Raw genomic sequence first — 21,461 nt, 5'->3', positions numbered from 1 at the left:
ATCCTAAGCTCTTAGATGAGCATTTAGCATATAAAATAGTAGGTCTTCAAAACATACATGTTAATTGGGATTGAATGGAACTGACACTGTTTCATTGCAAAGAAAGAGAAGGCACTAAAAAGTGGTTTATGAATGGGTCATTTATTATATTTAATGGAATTAACGATGCATTCTTTAAAAAAAAACTTTGTTGAAATGTAACATAAACTTGCACAGACCTTACACATACATCCCATATTCACTAACTGTGAATGTACATGTATGAATACCATGAATCAAGAATGCTTTCCATATGGTTTCCTTCTAGCAACTGCATGGAACGTGGGGGAACCTGTACCTTGATTTCTAGTGACCTAATTTAGTTTTGTCTGTCTGGGTTATGAACTTTATATACATAGGTACACTACAACGTGTATGTTTTTGTCTGGCTTTTTCATCACTGTCCTTGTATGGGGGTGCTAAGCAGTGACCTCGGAAGGATCAGAACTTTGTACTTCCTTACAAAGAGTAGCTTTAAAAAAGAATAGTGAAAGGCAGAGAGAAGAGCTGGGGCCTGGGTGGTTGCCACACAATATGTGTTTCTGAGTTCAAGCCCTTTCAAGTCTTAACCCAATTCCTGAGGTCCATGAGGCTATTTGCTTATTCCTACCAGCCATAATTGTATCTGTATTTTTTCATTGGGAGAAAAAAGTCCAGGGGCTTATCAATATTTACTAGTCCTGGATTTCTACTGCCGTACATGATTCCCCTTTATCCTTTCTTACAGCTAGCACCCGAGGAAGGGCATTGGTTCAGAGGTTATAAGAACACTAATTTGGGGGCACTCTTACTTACTAGGTCCTACTACAGGCCTCTGGGGGTCTCCCAAACCAGGGAAGGTAAGCATCTCTCATCTTGGAAGCCAGATGTCCCATAGTCTGATGACCTCGAGTGTAATCCTAGTTCCTAGATTTTGCTCCTAACTCCCATTTAAGATGTTGTCTTTGGGGAATTTTTAAGCCACACCCCTCTCATAAGTATTTAATCATGGGAGCCACTTGGAAGATCAGCAGACAACAGTCTCACCTGGAGGGATTCCCCCAGGACACCGCACATCCCTGGGTGCACAGGAACAAGTTTCAACTGCACCCTGTGCAGCAGGTCTCTGGCCCAGGTGAACAACCACAGCCAGCCAGCAGCTCTGTTGTCCTCACTGACCCGGTGGCCGAGAGTCCACAGAGAGAAAGGAGCGCTCAGCACCTGACTGCCGGCTCACTCTGGCCCAATGTCAGCCAGGTGTCTAAGAGCTTCTAATTGACCAAAGACTCAATCGCGGGTCCCTCCGCTTCGAGCCAAGGAAACCAGGCGCAAAGCAGCCCGGGAGATGAAGTCCCCGCCAATTCCTGGCGTTCTCGGGGTCCCCTCCCAGGACCCGCAGAATGTAGAGGTTCCTAGTCTGGTGACACAGAAGCTAGAGTTATAGACCTAACGCGAGTGTCGGGATCTCACCCCACAGACCCTCCAGACACCTTCTCGGGTGGCGGTACATAGAACGGACTACATTTCCCATACCGCCCCGCGCGGAGCCGGGAGCCGGCTGCTAGCTTTGCGTGACCGCGGCAGGTTGGTCCTGGAGCAGATGAGCGCAGAATATTTAGGCGAAAGAGAGAGGAGGGGGGGAGCGCGGGCTGGAGGAGTACCTCGGCCAAGAAAATTATGCATGCGTTAGGGAAGCTCTGAGAGAATGGCTGTGGAAGGTAAGGGACGCTCGGGGCGTTTTAAGCTCCCTCTTAACCCGCGCACCCCAATCCACACATTCCCGATGAGGCGGGGAGGAGAGGAAAGGGGGTGGTGGAGAGCCGGCCCCTTCCCCCGCATCACTTGCCACTCACCTGAGCCCCGCAAGGCCAGGAAGCTCCTGATTTAGTTGCTTTTGAGAGACGTATAGGTGCACAGGACTTTAGGGTAGGAGGTAAAGAAAAAAGCGCTACCAGCCCAAAGCGATGTGGTAGAAATGGGGGGGAAAGCCGGGAAGTCTGGCTCGAGGGGGTTCAGCTCGGAGGTGTCCTTTTCCCACTCTCCCACATCCAGGGCACGGCGGGTGGGCTCGGGATGCTCGCTTTGCCCTCCACACGTGGGCGCTGACCCTGACCAGGTGCGTCATCAGAAAGCTTGGACTGCCTGTCATTGGGTCAAGGGCCCCTTGTAGTCTGGACCCTCAGCACCTACAGCAGATCTCTCTGAGTGAGGGTGTCTTTTACACTAGACTCTGGATAATCCTACCCTGGGTTAGCAAAGTTTGCAGAAACGAAGTGCGTTGCCCCCCCTGGGGGAGGTGGAGGTGGGGGGCGAAGAAACCAGCCTCTTGGATTTGGGGATTCTTGTCCTTGAAGACCGCCTTCGTCTTTCCTCAAGTAATTTTGAACTTTGAATTTGCCGTTTTGATTGCACAGCCTTGGCTCTTTTGAACTTCCTGGTTAAAGTAGGATCAGGCAATAATTCGGTAGTGATCCGAGCTTTTCATGTCAGGCTCTCTTTGGAACACAGGCTTTTTGTTCCTGGGGGTGAAGGGACATGTGGACTAGAAGGGTTTCTGTTGTCAAATTGGAGGTCACATTTTTGCCCCGTGATGACCTGAAATGATTATGGGACTACCTGGGAAGCCAAACCTCACCTCCAGAATTATGGCTCCCAAGTGCTCTTTGGGTCAGAGGGGATCTGAGCTAGAAAAAGAAGGCATTCCGGCCAGTTCTGCCAGGTTCCTTGCCAAAGGGAAACGAGCCTGTTCCTTGTAGGCTACAGATGAAAAGGAAGCACAGAGTTTCTTTGCTTCTGTCTCCTTTTTCTGCCCCAGGAGACAGAAAGTGAAATATTCTGACCCTCGCTTTTCTTATAATTGTGGTCTTAACCTGACCCGTAACAACAACCCAGCTCACATACTCAACACCTGTAAACTCAGAAACTGCTGTCTTTGAGACATCCCAGGTTCAAAGATCCCCAGCTGGTCCCTCTCCCTTTCAGTGTTCCCAAGTGTACCAACAAAAATGACCCCCTCCTTCTCTAAAGTAAGCCAGTAGATGATAAGTAGATGTGCCACAGAAACAAAGCCAAGGTAAAATTCATCTTGAGCTTGGGAACAGGGTATTGACCTACTGCCACCTTTCCCCCTTACCTATTAGATGACATTGATTATATTCTCTTCTCTCTTGTGTGTCCCCCAAGTGAGGACACTCCCTCCCACTTGTTGGCAGTCCACAGTGTTCTTGAAGATAATTTCCTGTTCACTGTTAAGAAGTGTAGAAAAGAATTAGTCATATTTCTTGTGGGTGATTACACCAGCGAAACCAGACCTTACAAAAACACGAATTCTGAAAGGGAAGGACATGTGGACCTCAAAGAACTTATTTTATTTTCTAGTGACTTTCTTGACTAAAATCCCTGTCTAGTAACACAGAAGATCCAGGTTGCAATCATGGTGAGGACTCGAGAAGAAGGATGCAGAAAGTGTTTTCAACTGTTCTTTTTAACATAGTCTGGGCCTTTTCTAGCTGCTCACATGTGGTCTTTCAAGGCTCAAGGAAGACTGACTACCCTTCCTCTGGGAACCTGTTGTATCCTCCCTGTCCCCTCTGCCTTTCCCATGCCCTGGTGATCTCATGCACTGAGCTTCCCTAGCACCAGTGCTTAAGTCTTTTCCTACCATTGCCACACTTAATCTGTCTCTCACTGGTCTCTGAGCCCCTGGGGCGTGGAGACCATGCACTCTTCAGTTTCCCAGGCTATAACACAGAACTTGGTTCATATCAGGCCCTTAGAAAATGTTCATGGATTGCGCAAAACACATCCATGGAGGTTTTGTAATGCTGCATAAGGGTGCCTGGAACTTTCTTAGATGTCCAAATGCCATAAAAGGAGACCTTTAGAGACTTGAAGGTGTGGTCTTTTAAAGGAAGTGCCCTTCTCTTCAGCCTTAATGTTCAAAGACTCAGAGTGACTGTTTCCATATACTGCTAAGAGTGTCATTACTTTAGGACCCATTTGAGATATTTAGGAAATGTACCTGGAGCTGTGCCCTTAGATCAGTAGTGCATGACTCTTCCATATAGAGTTCTCCGTGACCAGTTTATGAAAGTTCACTGAAAAACACTGATTCAGGAAAAAAGGAATTTTATTAAGGAGCTGGAAAGGGAATATAGTACATGCTAACATCTGGGCTTTAGTGTTCATGTCTGTAAGAAAAAAAATGTGCTTGCTATTGTTTACTTATTGGGAACGATGTATTAAATAAAGGACAGGTCTTGATGGCTGCCTAGAGTTCAGAGTGTTGTAAACATTGCTTATACTCCCATTTCTCTCCTTAAAAAGAAAGCCATACCATTTGGCAGATGTTTTGTATCCCACTTTTTCACTTATACATGTCAGCCACTCTAACAAATTAGAAGATTTTTATAATGTGTAACCCCCTTCCTTAGTGAACTTGAACTTGTAAAAGTGTTAATTGCAAGTAGTCCTCTTACTCATTTTGTGGAATCTGGGGCTTCTGTTTAAGATGAAAAGAGATGCCCTTTGTTTATTACAGCTACTGTGAGTGGTAATTTTTTTTTTCTGAATTTAAGAACATCCTGTTTGTTTCTAGCCCAATTGTGGCTTTTGCTTTGTTTTGCATTTATGGGTACCTGGACTTTTATAACTGTCTTTTCATGCTGTCTTACATCTAACCCAATGTGTCCCTTCTGTGAATGAATGAAAGATTGAATGGATGACTGAATTAGTGGGCAGGGTTACGAGTGATTTTATTTCTGTTCTGGCCACCACACATACGTGCTTTCAACCATAGAATAGGATATGGTTATGATCTACATTGGGTAGGGAATATATCATCATGTGCTTTTTTAGCTGGAGAAGTAGGAGCTTGAGTCTGCCATTCTCCATGGATAGAAACTGTAAGCAGTTCTTCCTATTCACATGATGCTGGCCATCAAAACTGAGTTGTAATATTATAGAGGGACAGGAAAAAGGATGGGTTTATTAGAGACAGTCTTATGTTCATCTCGTATTTTAAGGGCAATACCTGGCACTTAGGAGACCAAGAGCAATTGTTCCATGAACGAGCACATGATTCCCTTCAGCTAGAGGAGGATTTTTTTTCTCTCTCCTTGTCCCTGATTCCGCCTCCTTCCAGTTTTTCTTTGTTTTTTAAAAAATAAGGTGAGTGAAAATTATCCTTCTAGTATTTCTACTGCACATCAACCAGATTAGTTCTTCTTAAGTGGCAGAAAAATAATTGCCAATTTTCAGCACTGGAAGCTCCCCTCCTACCAAAAACAGTATTGCAAATGGAATGTGTGCTCTAAATAACATCTGTTTTAGGGGATCTGAATTTTCCCTCCTAAGTAATCAAATTGATTTATCAAATGGCATTTGACAAGTCACTCAATATTTGAATTCTATGGTTTTTGTATAGTAAGAATTAAAACACTGCCCATCACTGGACCCCTGAAAGGTTAAATAATAGCTGGGGACCAGAGGAAAAGAAATAATCAAACACTTGTAGCAAAGAGAAGCAGTCATGGGAAGTACACTGTGCTAGTAACTGACTGTACCCACCTTGAACTGAGAGCCAAGTCTCTAAATAAAAGGAATAACTAAATGAGATGACATTGCCACCTTTATCACAAGGCAATCTGGGTCACCTTGTGACAGCCTGATAGCAGAATATGAGAATCTGCAGCAACCAAGTGAACCCAAAGAAAGGGAGAGAGGGGCTGAGCCACCTATGCCTTGTGCCTTTCACAGACAAACACATCAGATCGTCTTTCCTAATAAGGGTCTGTGAGAGGGTGAAGAGAGAGACCAGACATATCCTGATAAATTCCCCCTATACCACACAATGGGGAGATGGCCTTGTTTGCTTTTTAGCATTATTCCACTTAACCTTTTGTAACTACCTTTTCGTTCTGTCTTATGACTAACTCATATGTACGAATGAATGAATGAATGAGTGAATGCTGAGGGAATTACTGGGATGAATTATGAGTTGTTTGATTTCCATACTGGTTGCCATATATGCAATAGAACTCCCAACCCTCTTCACCTGTAGAGCAGGTATAGAAGGGGTAAGACAATGGACGTGCTTCCCGATGGGTGTCTTAATCCAAGCTAACTGCTTTCTAGCTCTCTGTCAGTTAGCATACCACCAAGGATTTTCTTTTTTCTTTTTTTTTCCCCTTATTTTCATTTTCTTCCCTAGCCCTTTAGATCTGACTTTCCTGCTGAGTCAACGCCTGTTGATCACTATTTTTTTCAAATAAGAATAGTGACTCATTACTCATCATTGAAAATTCCTGGGCAGTGACTATGTGACTAAGAAGTGGGGCCTCAAAACCCCAGGTGGAAACTTGCTGTGGCAGCGTCCTGCCGCTCCCTCTTCCTCTGCAGCCTTCTCATCTAGTTCAGACATGGCTTGGTCTAATCCTACCGTTACCATGCATAGCCCAGCCCTTACTAATTCCTTTCTTCCTACCCTTACTTCCTTATTGGCTTTGCTTTTCTCATATGCCAGAAGAACCAAGGGCTGGTACTAAGAAGGGGAGATGGTGGAATCCTTGTAGACGGAGCTGGGTGCAGTGCTGAGTCACAGTAGCTGCCATAGTGACATGTTATAGAGAGGCCACTGGGAGTCTAAAGCCTGTACTTGAACTCCAGAGATGCTATGCATCTCATTCACAAGAATGAGGGGCTATTTCAAACTCATTTGTGGTCTTAAGGCAAGTTCAACATTTCTGATGATAGCATTAGGATACTGCCCATGTGCAAATAACTATACTATATTTGGTGTGTGTGAGGGTAATAAAGAAGGAAGCTGGACCCCTTTGCTGCCCCCTGCCCCAGGCTACCCTTTGTTGAAAGAGAGATGTCAAATAGGCTTGGTGCTATAAGTGCTAAATAAAAGTACAAGCAACAATAACGTGGGAGGTCTGAGAACAATTGGATCATTTAGGGACAGGCTAATGGAAGGAGTGAGCTTTTCAGTAGGATTTATGGGTGAGGAATGGGAAAAGGGCATGGAACATGTACATAATGTGTGATCCCTAATAGGGTTTCTCCAAGTCCTGGGTGGTATGGTTGTTTATCCATGTGGATACAAAAGTGGGTAAGAAGGCTCCTAAGTCAAGTTTAGCATATTTTTGTCCTAGGGGCTCTATCATTTGCCTTGCCAAAGTTGAGTACTCCCTGTAGCCCATTTCGGTCTTGCATATGGCTCTTTGGAAACCACAGGAGCAAGTGAGGGAAGCTATGCTCTTGTAAATCACTCTGGTTCCTGCCTCATTTTCTGAAGTGGAATGGAGCAGTGCCACCCTCTATGAGCTGGCTGATGAAAGCAAACGTGGCTATATTTAGTCTGGTTTTGCTAAAGTGTGGGTGCAAGAAGCTGCTCGTACAGCTCGCCTGCCTCAGTGCAGAGCAGGATGGGGCACAGCTGCCAGTGACAAGGGTGGCCCGCCTCATTGCCTCCCACAGCCTCTTCCAGGGCTCTGGGACCTGGAGGAGCTGCTTAGCAAGTTGAATTTCTTCACTCCCCACTGCTTCTTGGTTGCCTTGCTGATGAAAAAGTTATTCTGTTTGGCACGCCAAGTCCCAAGTGATTTGACAGATATCTGTGGACTGGTTGTAGAGTATGGTCCTCAGCACTACAGCTGTCCTTGAAACTTGGGGCAGAATGGGGCTCAGGCCTTCCTTGAGTCCTTCTTAGATTCCCCCAGTTGTGGTTGTCATCAGGCAGGTTAGAACATCAGTAATGGGGGCTTTAAGTGTGCAAGTTCTGTAGCAAGAGAAGTCGAATAGCTTTGCATTATGTGCCTGGGCAGTGCACTGGACAGATTTGAGGCTCCTTTGTCCATCTAATCCAATAGGCACACTAGTAGTCATGACCTTATAGGCATGGTAGGAGTGTTGCGTTATTATCAAGGGAGTGCTTGAGACTCAGTCTGGCAGTTGCTCAGTGAATGCTCAGTGAATATTAAGGCATGTGCTGGAGGCCATGCTCTCTGTCTCCACTAATTTTCCTGCCACACTTATGAATGCATCTAAGCAATGATAACAGTGTCTGGTAGAATAGAGGTATTGAATGAAGGCAACTAGCTTCCCAGAGTTGAGATGATACCAACAAAATATAATTGATGAACTCTAAAGCATCGTTACCTGAACAAATATTTTTGTTGGATTCATTATCCAATGCCATGCATTTATGAATCAATGGAAGAATGTAAATGTAGTGGCTTAAATTTTCCTGAGGAGATGTGAACAAATGTCTGTTTGTTCTAGGCAGAAAGCAAAAGCCCAAATAAATGGTCCCCCCAAGTTAGTTTGAACCAATGAGTTTAATTGAGGTAACTTACAGGAGCTTGTATAGTGGGTTATCTACAGGAACATGAACAATTACAGGCAGCTACACCGCCAAAGAAGAGATATGCCCCTCATCCTTGGAGAGGGGATAAGGCATATCAATAGCTCTAGACCCCCTCTGAACTGCCTTGCAAGCCCTCCCTTCCCTGTACAAGGAAATCAGAATGGGTCTAATTTTGTAAAAGTCAAGGTGGGTAATCACAGTTGCTCTGAGTTCAAGAAGGGAGTAGGCATGTAAAGGCTAAAAGACAGCATTCCACAACAAAAAACTATTATTCCAGGAGGCAATAGCCATTAAAGAGTCATCTTTTACATAAAGTTTCCCCTCCTGAATTACTTGCTATGAAAAGTTTTGTAGGCTTCTCTCTCATCATCTGCTCATCATCTAGTCTCATTATGTGGAAGCAAAGGAAGTTGATTGTCCAGAGAAATGTCAGATCCTTCAAAAGAGGAAGAGGTCCATGGACTCTGTAGGAATAATATTGGTGAACTAGCAGAACATGTATGCCCCAGTTATAAACAACTGAGTTAAATCAAGTAACTATTATGTAGGCGAAAGTTTTCAAGGATGTTGACATGGTAAGCTCCCAAGAGAAACATGAGAAACTTCCAGGGCTTAAACAATGTCTTTGATGAAAAAGATGTCCTAAAATATTCTAGGAAAAAATGATGACCTCCTTAACTGGGCTATGAAAAGTCGAGTGTGAAATGAAAGATAACTGCCCTCCTGGCATAACTCTTGAGAAGTTGTATAACAAATAAAAAGATTCTTTTTCTCTCCTAAGAATTAACACATATTCATAATTATGGCTAAAATGAGTTTGAAGAGGACATAAAGGAAACTTCTCTTTTTAAGATAAAAGTATCATTACAGTAGTTTTACTGTTATTTTTGATACTGCAATCTCCATTTGATTCTTTCTCTCTCTCTTTCTCTTTTATGATCTTATATTAATATTTTAAAGGTTTTAAAACATGGATTATTTAGGTCTGATTTATATACAGTATAATTTCATAGTCCTCAGGCACTTGAAACACATGTATAGTCTTGTAATGACCATTAAAGGAAGATATTGGGCAACCCTAACACCTTGAGAAGTTTGCGCATGCCTTTCACAGAGTCCTTGACAACACTTGTCTGGTTTCTGTCCCTATGCTTTTGTCTCTTCCAGAATGTCATATAATGATTTTGTATCTCTTGTTGCCCTTTGAGTCGGTGGCTGAGCAGCATGCTGTGGAGTGAATATGCTCAGATTTATCTAGGACATGTGGATTGTTTCTAGTAAGTTGTGGTTAAAAGCAAGTTACTGCAAACCATTGCTCACAGATTGTGTGACTTGTTCATTTCTCTTGTGTGAAGAGGAGTGGGATTTTTTAAGTCACATAAACTGTTTTAAAGACTTGATTAAAGGGCTTGCTGTGCGTGCATGAGGACATGCGCTCAGATCCCTAGAACCCATGTAAAATCCAGGCTTGGTGGCACATGTCTGTAACCTCAGCACTGGAAAGACAGAGACCGAAAGACCTCGAGTTCACTGGCCAGCCAGTCTAGCTGAAATGGTGAACTCCAGATTCAGTGAAAGAACCTATGCGAAAAAGAAAGTGTGGAGAGCAATAGAGAAAGGCCTGAAGTCGACCTTTGCCTCCATGTGCATGCACAGAGATAAGGACACCTATGAACACGTGCATATGCACACATGTGAAACATGCACACACAACAAATTAGATTCAATAACCCCCACCCCCAAATAAAAGAAAAATAATAGAGGATGTGGAGCAGGGGAGAGGTGTAAGGCGAGAGTGACGATAGGGGAAGAGGTCTTAATACATTGCATGACATTCTCAAAGAATCAATAAAGTTTTCAAAGATTTGTTTTAGATATAAAAGGAATTGGCAAACTGTTTTCCAAAGTGGCTTTGCTTTACATATATGCTGTTTTATTTGGATTTTTATTCTCTGTTTTGATAATCTACTGATAATGAGAACGTCACCAAAGTAAGAAACGTAGATTTACTGTGAACAACTTAGTTGAAGGCTGTTTTTGTTTTTCTTTTGTTTTATTGGTGATTGATTGATTGATTGATTGTGTGTGTGTGTGTGTGTGTGTGTGCATGAAGTATCTGTGTATATGGAGATGAAAATCTGTTGGTAACCAGGCTTGAGCAGATGCACTTTGCACTTGGTTTTGTTTGACATTGTTTCCTTAATGGTCTTTGGTTTGCAGGTGCACAGGAGCAAAAGGTAACCAAGAAACAGAGATGCAAATGGCGCAGCCACCTTCTAGCCTTAGTTTCACTTTCTTTTTTTTTTAAATTTATTATTTTTATTTTATGTGTATGCATGTATTGCCTGCATGTAGGTAAGTGAAGCCACGTTGTGCAATGCCCGCAGAGGTCAGAAGAGGCTGTAGGATCCCCTGGGACTGGAGTTAACAGACAGTTGTTAGCTGCCTTGTGGGTGCTGGGATTAGAACCCAGTCTTCTGCAAGAACAACCAGTGTTCCTAACTGCTGAGCCATCTCTCCAGCCTAGTATCACTTTTTCTCTGCCTATGAGAACAGCAACAGATGTAGATCAAGTCTTTGTGGTGGCTTAGCTCTTAGCTTCTGTTTCTGTCTCGCTGTCTGAGAAAACCTGTCTCTTTTCCTTTGTGTAATTTAGTAAGTGCTTGTGCCTAAACTGTGGGATGGTTAGTTGGTATCAGAATCCACTAGGAAGCATGCATGAATAGAACAGTCACTTCCTATTGCTTAGAATTACAATGGTTTTTCTTTCATTCAAAGACATTTATTGAAGACCTACTGTGCACTGGGATTTAGAAGAGTCTGCTTTATAGTCCCTACCATATATATAATATGGTAAAGATGCACAGGAAGATCATGTGTGTTGGAGACTCTGAGGTCTTCTTAGTCAGTGTTTTCTACCATAAGATTCTCCTTGACTCTTCTTTATAGATGAAGTAGAAATGGGCCTTTGAATTGAACATGTGCTGTGACTCATTCTTAGAAAACATTTTTGAGAAACATTGATCTAAAAGCAGCCTTCTTTAAATTTATTTTATATGTATGAAGGTATTGCCTGCATGTATGTGAGTGCACCTGTGTTGTGCAGTGCCACGGAGGTCAGAAGAGGGCATCGAATTCCTCTGGAACTGGAGTTAAGGACAGTTTGTAGCTGCCATGTGAGTGCTGAGAATCAAACCTGGGTCCTCAGCAAGAGCATTCAGTGCTCTTAACCGCTGAGCTATCTGTCCAGGCCCTGGGTATTTTTGTCTTTGGTCTATTCCACAATTATGTTGTGTTCACTCAGCTATTACTGATTAAACAGAAAAACCAATGTTATTTTGTGTCAATTTGAAGCTAAGGTCTTTGTGTTCTTCTCTAAAAACTGTTGTCATAATGCAGTGAGATAAGTGGTCTCCATCTCCACCTAATAATTGAGAGAATTTAGGTCCACAGAAGATCAATAATTTTTGCAAAACCATGTTGCTCATTCTCAGCTCAAATGGGCTTTGTAAAGAAATCTGCCATATTCCAAGGTTCTTGAACTTTCCACAAATACTATTTTCTGAATTGACCTAGTTTGGCAATTTGATTTTAGTTTACTAGTTGTCCTTTAGAAACTTTGGTGATTTAAGAAAAACAGTAAAAAAGTAAGGCATTTGTGGCATTACTAAACTATATTAACAGAAATGCTTAAAAAGGAGACAGCCTGCCTCTTAGCGTTTGTTTTAAGGACAAGACTGGACCCTAATTGCTAAGCACCTGTTTCCTGAGACGTCTTCTGGAACTGTGTTCCTGAGTTGGGACTTCACTCTTTTACTGAAACAGTATCTCCAGTATGAAATGAGGAAATAGAAGTCAGGACTCACACTTATCAGAGAATCTTGCCCTTTGATCCCTAGGCCTAAAATACCACACTTTGCAATGAAAAAAGCACCCTGCTTCCAGTGCTTTGATAGGCCGAGCATGCATACGTACTTTCATATACTATATTGGGTGGAGGAGGAGTAAGTTTCCTGAAGGATTAATGTCATATGCTCAGGTCGCAAGAGCAACACATGACTCACTGAGTGTCTTTACATTGTACTTTTTGGTTGTAAGGTAAGGTAAAAGTCTTTAGTCCAGATTGTGTTCATACTGTAAAAGTCATTCCTGCAGTTCTCCTTTTTTTGTTTTATAAATGAAGAGACATGTCCATATTGTAAAAGATGCATCTCCTAGAAAAGCCTTTCTCACAATTCTGTTGTTTGTTTAATTAAAGAAGCATATCCAACAGGGTGGTCACTGGTGGTGCATGATTAGGATGTGGTGTGCTAGAGGAGCAACATAGGTCAGCATGTTGTTATCTTGGGCAATTCTCTGGAAAAGGTGGTGCAGACAGGGCAGCCCTGTGCAGAGAAGGCACATGGGCAGTATGGCTACTCATGTGGTTGAAATTCAGAAGAGGGTCTCCTGATATCAGGTTGTTGTCTTCTGGTACACTGGGATCCAAGAGGCCTGTAGGAGAAAGCACAGATTCAGAGCCTTGGCTACAATTAATGAAAGGAATGGAATTCAGTCATTAGTTGGCCCTTCAGGGAATTTATTTAATATCATGGTAAAACTTCTTGTTACTTAGGTTGGTTTTTCAGTGAGTGTTAGGGGGAAAATTGAGAGGAACAATTAAAAAAAATTAAAGTAGAAGTTGCTTTTAAATGATTTAAAGTATAATTTGTTTTGAACAATGTTTCTAAGCAGTTACCTTTTATACCTTTTTGTTTATATATTTAATTTTTAAATAATAGAGTTAATTTCATTGTAGTTTGTACTTGGGGTAATATAGGAAATGTCATGAGAGACATGAACTTCCCAGAGTTGGTAAAGAGATAAAAGTTTTAGCTACAAAGTGACAAAATTATTTGATTTGCTTGGGGACCCCTCTACAGAGAAAACAGTTTATAGATGTCTTTAAATTGCTCGAGCAGATTCATATGTGTAAGCATTAGTGAATGTAAAGCCTTAAAATGTATTAGCACATACATAAGCAATTTACAATGACAAAAGGAATTTATATGAGTTACTTCCATTTGCCAAAGTTCATTAGGATGAACCTGGGAGTTGATTATTCTGTAGATGATAGAGCTCAGCAGCTGGCAGTCAGGATAGGATAGAATAACTTGTTGATAATTGAACAGACACAACTAGCATTTAGCATGACAGTTTCCTTCTGTGAGGAGGCCAGGTAATTCTGTGTGAAATTGAATACATTATATAAAAACAAAATGAGTTCATCTAGGAAGGATGGTTTGAATAGAGGAAAATATTGATAATGAAAAGGAGTCTTGAGGAATGAGCCACAGTGAAGAAGTAGAAGCGTGATGTGGGCCATATACTGAGAATAGATCAGTAAATTGAAGGGTTAATTAGAGAAATGTTTGAAAGCAGAAAGAAGACTAAAAGCTCTGCCTGCTGGATGGTTGTTGCTCTGGGGCTACAAGACAGTGCCATACTCCAGTACTATATAATCAGGTCCTTTGTCTGATTTGTTGTTTCCATCTCAAAATAAGCTGTTAGTTCCTTAGGAATGGAATGTATGTTTATGGAAGAAAATATTAGTATAGGAAGTAATGGAATTCCAGATAGAAGGAAGTGAAAGGAAGCTTGTCCTAAAATACACCCCCCCAAACACACAAAAAGTTATGTGCTGTTCTTCTGCGGCCTTTAAAAGAAAGTTGAAATCATTTTGAGATATATAATATCTTGATATAATATATACAATATATGCACTTACATAATGCAGGGGAAAACACACATAAAATAAAATAAATTTTAAAAATTAAAAAACACAAATAGGTGAATCTAAGCATCTATGAAGAAGTTGTCTTTTCCAAATTCAACTTCTAGCTCTAATTGTTGTACTGCAAGAGAAGTTAGAGGGACACCACAGCGTGGGAGGCAAATTTAAATTAGTGTCTCTTTTAAGAGAAGCAAAAATGTGAGAATAAGTTGCATTGGGAATTCCAAGAGAAGTTGAATCCAACTGGTATTGCCTAAAAGCTATTGAAAAGAATTTCATGAAAATTATAATCTATGAGACTTAATGAAACCAGAAATGAATAACACTGTGTTCAAGATGATGGAATGGAACATTTACCTGAATTTTGTCTCAGGCTAGCTATAAATAAAAGTTTTTTGATGAAGCTTGTAAATCTTTCAAAACAATTAGATTTATATTGTTAGTAGGTAAGGCTAATAAGGTATCCAAATAACAAAATATGTATATAAGTTATAAGAAATTTTTCTAATAAGGTGTATTGACTTTTCATTATTGAAAGAAAGTGGGACATTGATCACGTTTTGAGGAAGAGCTTTTCATTTAAAAATGAACATAGGTGGCTAATTATTGAAAGTAGGCACAGAAATGATAAATCAATAAAAAAGCAATTAAAAATCAATAATAATATTATGGTAATTTTAATCGACTGTGGCATGAAAATAAATTTCAGGTATGTTTATTAAACATCCAGAAGGTCAGTTACATCAATCTGGTACTCATAAGTACTATGAAATGTTTAGCAAAAACTAAATGATCTTAAATAAACCTTGATCAGATATATATTGTTTTGAAGTCAATCCTTGTAGTAGTTATTAACAAGGTGAGATCAATAGCCCCATTGATTTAAGTAGAGATTTGATTGAACTTTGGCTAGACATTTCAAGATTGTATATATCACTAAGTCTCATCATCTTTTACCTATCTTTATTACCTTACTCAAAACTTCATAAGATACGAAAAGCCTTTTTAAGTTCTCCTTCCATTCTGGAAGCTTCTAGCTGTGTTAATCTTCATACGTAAACACTTCTTTACTAAAAAAAAAATTTTCATTCTAATATATTCTATTACTTGCTGACTATCTTGATATCATGAGATATTTATTAACAAATGAATTTACCATCTATTGTAAGAATTTTCTTATGGGAATACTAGGTAATATCTACCCACTTCTCATAAGTTTCCAGTGACAAACCAGTATTCAATTCCACCAAAATGAACAATAAACCAATTGTGACAATCAAGTTAAAATCAGAATTTCTTGGTGTACCTGAGAATAAACCATAATAAGAAATTGACCAGTATCATATGAACCAGTAACATCCTAGCAAACAAAAGTTTGGTATAGTCCAATTTGAATTACCTAAGATTAAACCAAAATATTTTTAAATTATTTATTTAGTAACCACATACTTAGAAGAAGCATTTCATTACAACAGCATTAAAAATTCCACCAGAAACCATTTTTTTTTAAAATAAAATATCTCAGAATAAACCTGACCAAAGACATTAAAGACCTCTACAGTGAAAACTCCAAATCTTTAAAGAAAGAGATTGAGGAACATATCAGAAGATGGAAGGGCCTCCAATGCTCAAGGATTGGCAGAATTAAAATTGTGAAAATGACCGTCCTACCAAAAGTCATTTATAGATTCAATGCAATGCCAATTAAAATCCCCATGACATCTTTCACAGAATTGAAAAAATCATCCTAAGATTCATATGGAAGCACAAAAGACCCCGGATAGCCAAAACAACCCTGAACACTAAGAGCAATGCTGGGGGGATTACTATACCAGATTTTAAGCTGTATTACAGAGCTATAGTCATAAAAACAACATGGTACTGGCACAAAAATTGAAGACCCAAATATGAGTAAATGCAATTTCAGCCACCTGATATTTGACAAAGGGGCCAAGAATATTTAATGGATGAAAGACAGCATGTGTAGCAAATGGTGCTGGCAAAACTGGATCTCCACCCGTAAAAGAATGAAACTAAACCCCTGTCTTTCACCCTGTACAAAAGTCAACTCCAAATGGATCAAAGACCTCAATGTGAAGCCTGAAACTCTGAAACTCTTAGAAGAAAACGTTGGGAAAAACCTACAAGATATAGGTGTAGTAAAGGATTTTCTAAACCGGACATCAATTGCTCAGGAAACAAGGGCAAGAATTAACAAATGGGACCTCATTAAGCTAAAAAGCTTCTGTACATCAAAGGAGGCAACCAGGGAAGTAAACAGAAAACCCACAGAATGGGAGAAAATCTTCACCAGCAACGCATCCGACAGAGGTTTAATATCCAGAATATATAATGAACTCGAAAAACAGAGAATCAAGACAAGAATAACCCAATTAAAGGATGGGCTAAGGAGCTGAACAGAGAGTTCTCAATAAAGATGGCTAAGAAACACTTTAAAATATGCTCAACATCACTAGTAATCAGGGAAATGCAAATTAAAACCACTTTGAGATTTCATCTTACCCCAGTCAGACTGGCTAAGATCAAGAGAACAAACGATACCAAATGTTGGAGAGGATGTGGGGAAAGGGGAACACTCATCCACTGCTGGTGGGGCTAAACAAAATTATTTTTAAAGGGGTTCCCATAAGTGTGTGGGATCTTTTAAATTTTTTCTATTACATCTAAAGTGATAAGCAAATTATTGTCTCAGGGCTAAAGAGGGAGCTGACCTACTTCTTAGGACACATCTTAGGGCACAGCAAGCTTAAGGGTTGGCACTACTTCTCCAGACTGAGGAACTGAAACTTTAGTGGAAAGTTGCCATCTAAGTACATTGTTAGTGACAAAGTAGAGCATCCCATAAGCCACTGTTACTATAAACTTGTATATATTTGGAGAAAAGTAGTAGTACCACTGTTAGAAATATTTTATCCTTAGGCTGTTCTCAGGGACAAAATACCTTTAGTATAGCACTGCTATACTGCCTTCCTCTTGATCAATGAGTTAAGGGGAGGGGCAGCCTGGTACATGGGGTATGCATTTTAAGATGAGCATGCTTGGATATTAACTTGGAGGGCCAAATCCCATCTTAAGAGTTGGTTTCTCAGTGAATTCAAACAGCACATGACAATGTGTATATATATGGTGTATATATATGCTAGATCTTGCATTGGGAAGGGGAATTAACGAAAGTCAGAATGCTTGATTTTAAAGGGTTATTCTCTGACATCTTTAAATTTCATATGATCATGAGTACATGCCATTTAGCCCTCATAATCAACAAGAATCAAGCCAAGAACAGTATCAGCCTTTACCACTAACGAGTTTCTCACTGACTATATTTGGAGTGGCTATGTGCTTGACACAATTAATTACCTTGTGTCTGTAAATGGAGTCAGATAATCTGAAAAAGTTGAGTATTCTCTCTCTTGTATTGATACTTTTCATTAGAGGTCATGTTTATTCTCCAGTTAAACTTTAGGCCAGGCTTGAGTGCAGAAAACAAACTTCTTTTCTCCTTTGAGATCTAGGTGAAATGGATACAGGCTAGGAGTGTCTAGTTACCAATCTGTAATCTCCAGAGCATCTTTATCCTCCTCCTCTTGTGAGTGACCACGAGGAACAAGGCCTTGTCAGATTTAGGTGCTTTTCTCACTATGAGACCTGAGTTTTCCTGTATCGTATTCTTCTTTATTAGCACCCATAAAGAAGGTAGGGCCTGTTTGTATTATTCACTTTTGCCGATGCAACTCTTTAGTATAATATGACCCTAATACGTTTTTTTATTTAACTTAATTTTACTTTTTTGCCTGGTTAATCTGATCTTGTCTGTGCAGAACTCACCATTAATAAAATTTCAAGAGTAAATATTTGCCTTACATATATTAGGGAAGTCAGCCAAGTTCTGATGATTAAGGAGGGTCTTGGTCCTTTGTTGGTTAAAATTTTCATAAACGTTCCCTTTGATCCCCCTTTTAACATGCATAACTTTAGGGAAGCATGATAGCATCCTTCAAGTATTCGTGGCACTCTGCCATGAGGCAATCTCTTCCAAATTGTTGGTGAAAATCTCTAGTAAAGTATCTTAATACTGGCTGACTGTACTTTTACATCCTCTTTGAATGAAGCACCATGTCTGGACTTGTAGTTCTGTGACTTTCCCATGCTGCATCCAGATTCACCTATGTGCCCAGCCTGCAATTAGAAAAAATTACTATTTTATTTGGAAAATAGATATCCAAGTGTGCTTCATAAGCTGTGCCTGTCAAGGGCATCAGAAGGTATACAAGCATCTGAGTCTTTCATTCTTGGATATCAGTTGAATCAGAGATTTAAGATTCATGTTCTAAGAGTGTCATAACCAAAAGGGTGGAACCTGAGCAAAGGAATCTGTGAGGGGCAACCGTGCTTTTGCTGTATCAGAGGGACCTACCATGCTTGTGCAGATGTTTCTCATACTACCCTGGATGCTCCTTAGGGGTTATTGTGATTCCTTATTTTGTTCTTTGCTGTGGAATGTTTGGCTGTAGTATGAAAAGACAGAAAAAATAGGGAAGAAGCTGAAGTAAGGTACTAATAGAATGATAAGAGCCAAGAAAACCACATGAATGGGCAGCTGTTGGAAGTGCCTCCTAGGGGAAAAGAAATCTAGAGTTTGGTATTGTTTAATTATAAGGATCAGCAGATATTTAATTGCTCCCAACTCTTCAGGGGCTCTCTACTCCAATACAATGAAGTCCAAGTTCCTCAGCTTCAGGGTTCCCTAACAGTGCCGTACCCCCTCTACAAGATCACGCCTCACTGCTAAGAAATATTCTTTGTCATTCTGCTTCCTCAGCTCACAGCAGACCTCAAGTCTCCTGTCTGTTCATGTTCCTTCCCTGCCACATGCCTTTGCCATCATGATCAGTGTCTTTCTCACCGCCTTCTCTGTATGCATTTATGGCAAGGGAACAGGTGGACAAGAGCAGTAGATACTAGTGTGAGGGAAGTGTGACTGTCAAGTGACTGCAGCATTCCAGAGGGGAAAGAAGGAGAATATTCAGCAGGAGACAGAAAAAAAGTCTGTGGGGTCCTGTATCATTTCCAGTTTCAGTGTCTCATGATGCACAGAGAGTCAGCCAGAGAGATGTGTGCTGGGACCTGCCTACTGGCTTTGGCAAGGAGCAAAAGGTCTTCACGTCAAATGATGGGGGGGTGTGTGGAAATCTGTGTTGTGATTGTTCAAGAACGTGGTGAGCAATGAATAAGAAAATTATTTCTCTCTCTCTGTCTCTGTCTCTCTGTCTCTGTCTCTCTCTCTCTGTCTCTGTGTGTGTGTGTGTGTGTGTTCATGTGTTTGTGTGGGTCCATGTGTATGTATGTATGTAGAAGCCAGAGATCAGCTTCAGGTGGTGTTTCTCAGTAACCTTCTACTTTGTTTTTTGAGACAGGGTCCCTGTTGGGCCTGGAACTTGTCCATTAGGCTATTCTGGCTGGCTAGCAAGCTGGGGGATCTTCCTGTCTCTACATCCCTAGTGCTGATGATTAGAAGCATCCCACCATGCCTGGCTTTTAAAAAACCTGGATACTGAGGATTAAACTCTGGTCCTCATGCTTGCATGACAGGTATTTTATTGACTGGACTATATTCCTAGCCTAAAGAAACTATTCTTGATGCACATGCATGGAAAATAGGAAGAATATAATGTGTCTATGTAGAAAGAATGGAGAAATAAGAGAGGGAGAGAGAGGGGAGGGAGAGGGGGGAGGGGGAGAGGGAGAGAGAGAGAAAGAGAGAACGAGAAAGAGAGAAAGAGATAGAGAGAGTGAAAACCCAATTTGTGTCTCCAAATGTCCTTCAGTGTGGATCCATTGGAGCCTGGTTAACCAGAGAGGGGAGGGAGAGGGGGGAGGGGGAGAGGGAGAGAGAGAGAAAGAGAGAACGAGAAAGAGAGAAAGAGATAGAGAGAGAGAGTGAAAACCCAATTTGTGTCTCCAAATGTCCTTCAGTGTGGATCCATTGGAGCCTGGTTAACCTTCCAAGAGTCCCATGCTTGACGGAGACTGTCTCTGCCTCTCAAATAAGAGTTTTGACAATTTCTTGTAAGTTTGTTCTGTAATAACTAACTTCAGGAAGACTATAGATGGAATAAGAGGGCTGTAAGTTCTCAGATGCAGGGGAAGAAGAGACTTCCAGAGCTTTGGTCATTTTCTGGGGAGGTTAGGCTTCCCATGCTGTGGAGTAGGAGTGGATGTGTGAGTCATCCAAGGTTCACCCCTTCAAGGGGCAGCCTGATCTTACTGGAGTTGAATTTAAGGAAACACAAAAAGTAGAAGTAGTAACAGAATGGAAAGATGAAAAAGATGTTGAAAAATAAGTCTAGTCAATTTCTCAATTTTTCCTGGATACAAACATGATCTCCATTTCCTTCTATAGCCCAGGAACCTTTCTGTTCTCGTCCATTATGATTTGAATCTCTGGGGTGCTGCAATAAGAAAGAGATTTTCCCAAGTACCACTAAGCAGCCCTATGGTGCTTCTGCATCCCTGGCACTGCTTTTCCTGGCCAGGGTTGCCTAATTGAAACTCAATAGCTGGTAACTTTGGCACCCATGTGTTTGCTGGGGCTCACCCCAGGCCATCATCATTAAAATCACACAGCCTGGCTTTATGCTGCAAAGAGCTTTCCAAAGTGCAATTTCTCATTTGAGCCACAGCTGATCCATTTGTTGTTGGAGCAGGACCCAGCTCCCTTTTCATAAATAAGGATGGGAAGAGTCCCTTGTCCAAGGTCACATCTTGCACTAGTGGCAGAGCTGAGATTTAGAATTAGGTGACTTGGCTCTTTTCATTGTTGTTTCTGTCATTGCCTCCATGAGTGGAACGGGAGGGCACAGAGCCCACCTTGGAGGAGTTCGTGAGTAAGATATTAGCAGTTGTCTGTAGTATTTGTATTATTCTTTCAAAGAGATCCAGAATTTTTCTTAGATTATGGCTGGAGCAACCAGAGGGAGGCTTGAGTTCACAGTATGTTCTAGAGGAGCCTAGTTGTTGGCTCAATGTGATCATGGGCTTTTTTGTTTTGTTTTTCCTTTTCTAGTATATTGTTAATTGGTCTCTATTACCAAATATGAATTGTCCACTTCAATTAAGGTAAACCTTAAAATATTTTTTTTCTGAGTACAAAATCTTCATAGTATCCATAGGCAGAAGAATCACAAAAACACAAATAACTGACAGTAACAACAGTTTTTAGATGCTTGTGATGTTAGCAGCCAGAATACCTGTTAGGCAATAAACCCTGATTGATTGCCA

The 21,461-nt window shown here is 40.9% G+C and overlaps 1 protein-coding gene across 2 annotated transcripts in view; it reads left to right on the top strand.

Moving 5' to 3' along the window:
- The first annotated feature begins 1,579 nt into the window (after nucleotides 1–1,579).
- The window catches only part of Samd12 (sterile alpha motif domain containing 12), a 434,786-nt gene continuing 414,904 nt past the window's right edge, over nucleotides 1,580–21,461 (top strand). The window contains exon 1 of one of the 2 annotated variants that reach the window (XM_029565861.1): nucleotides 1,580–1,736. In XM_029565861.1, the coding sequence (XP_029421721.1) occupies nucleotides 1,724–1,736 (13 nt within the window). In that variant the 5' untranslated portion in view covers nucleotides 1,580–1,723. The remainder of the gene's footprint in view (nucleotides 1,737–21,461) is intronic. The other variant, XM_029565862.1, reaches the window with a different exon arrangement.

This window comes from Nannospalax galili, unplaced genomic scaffold (assembly GCF_000622305.1).
Source record: "Nannospalax galili isolate Female #2095 unplaced genomic scaffold, S.galili_v1.0 scaffold17, whole genome shotgun sequence".
NCBI classification, from domain to species: Eukaryota; Metazoa; Chordata; class Mammalia; order Rodentia; family Spalacidae; genus Nannospalax; species Nannospalax galili.
The sequence above is the reverse complement of the archived record's forward strand: the minus strand, read 5'-3'. Positions and strand labels throughout refer to the sequence as shown.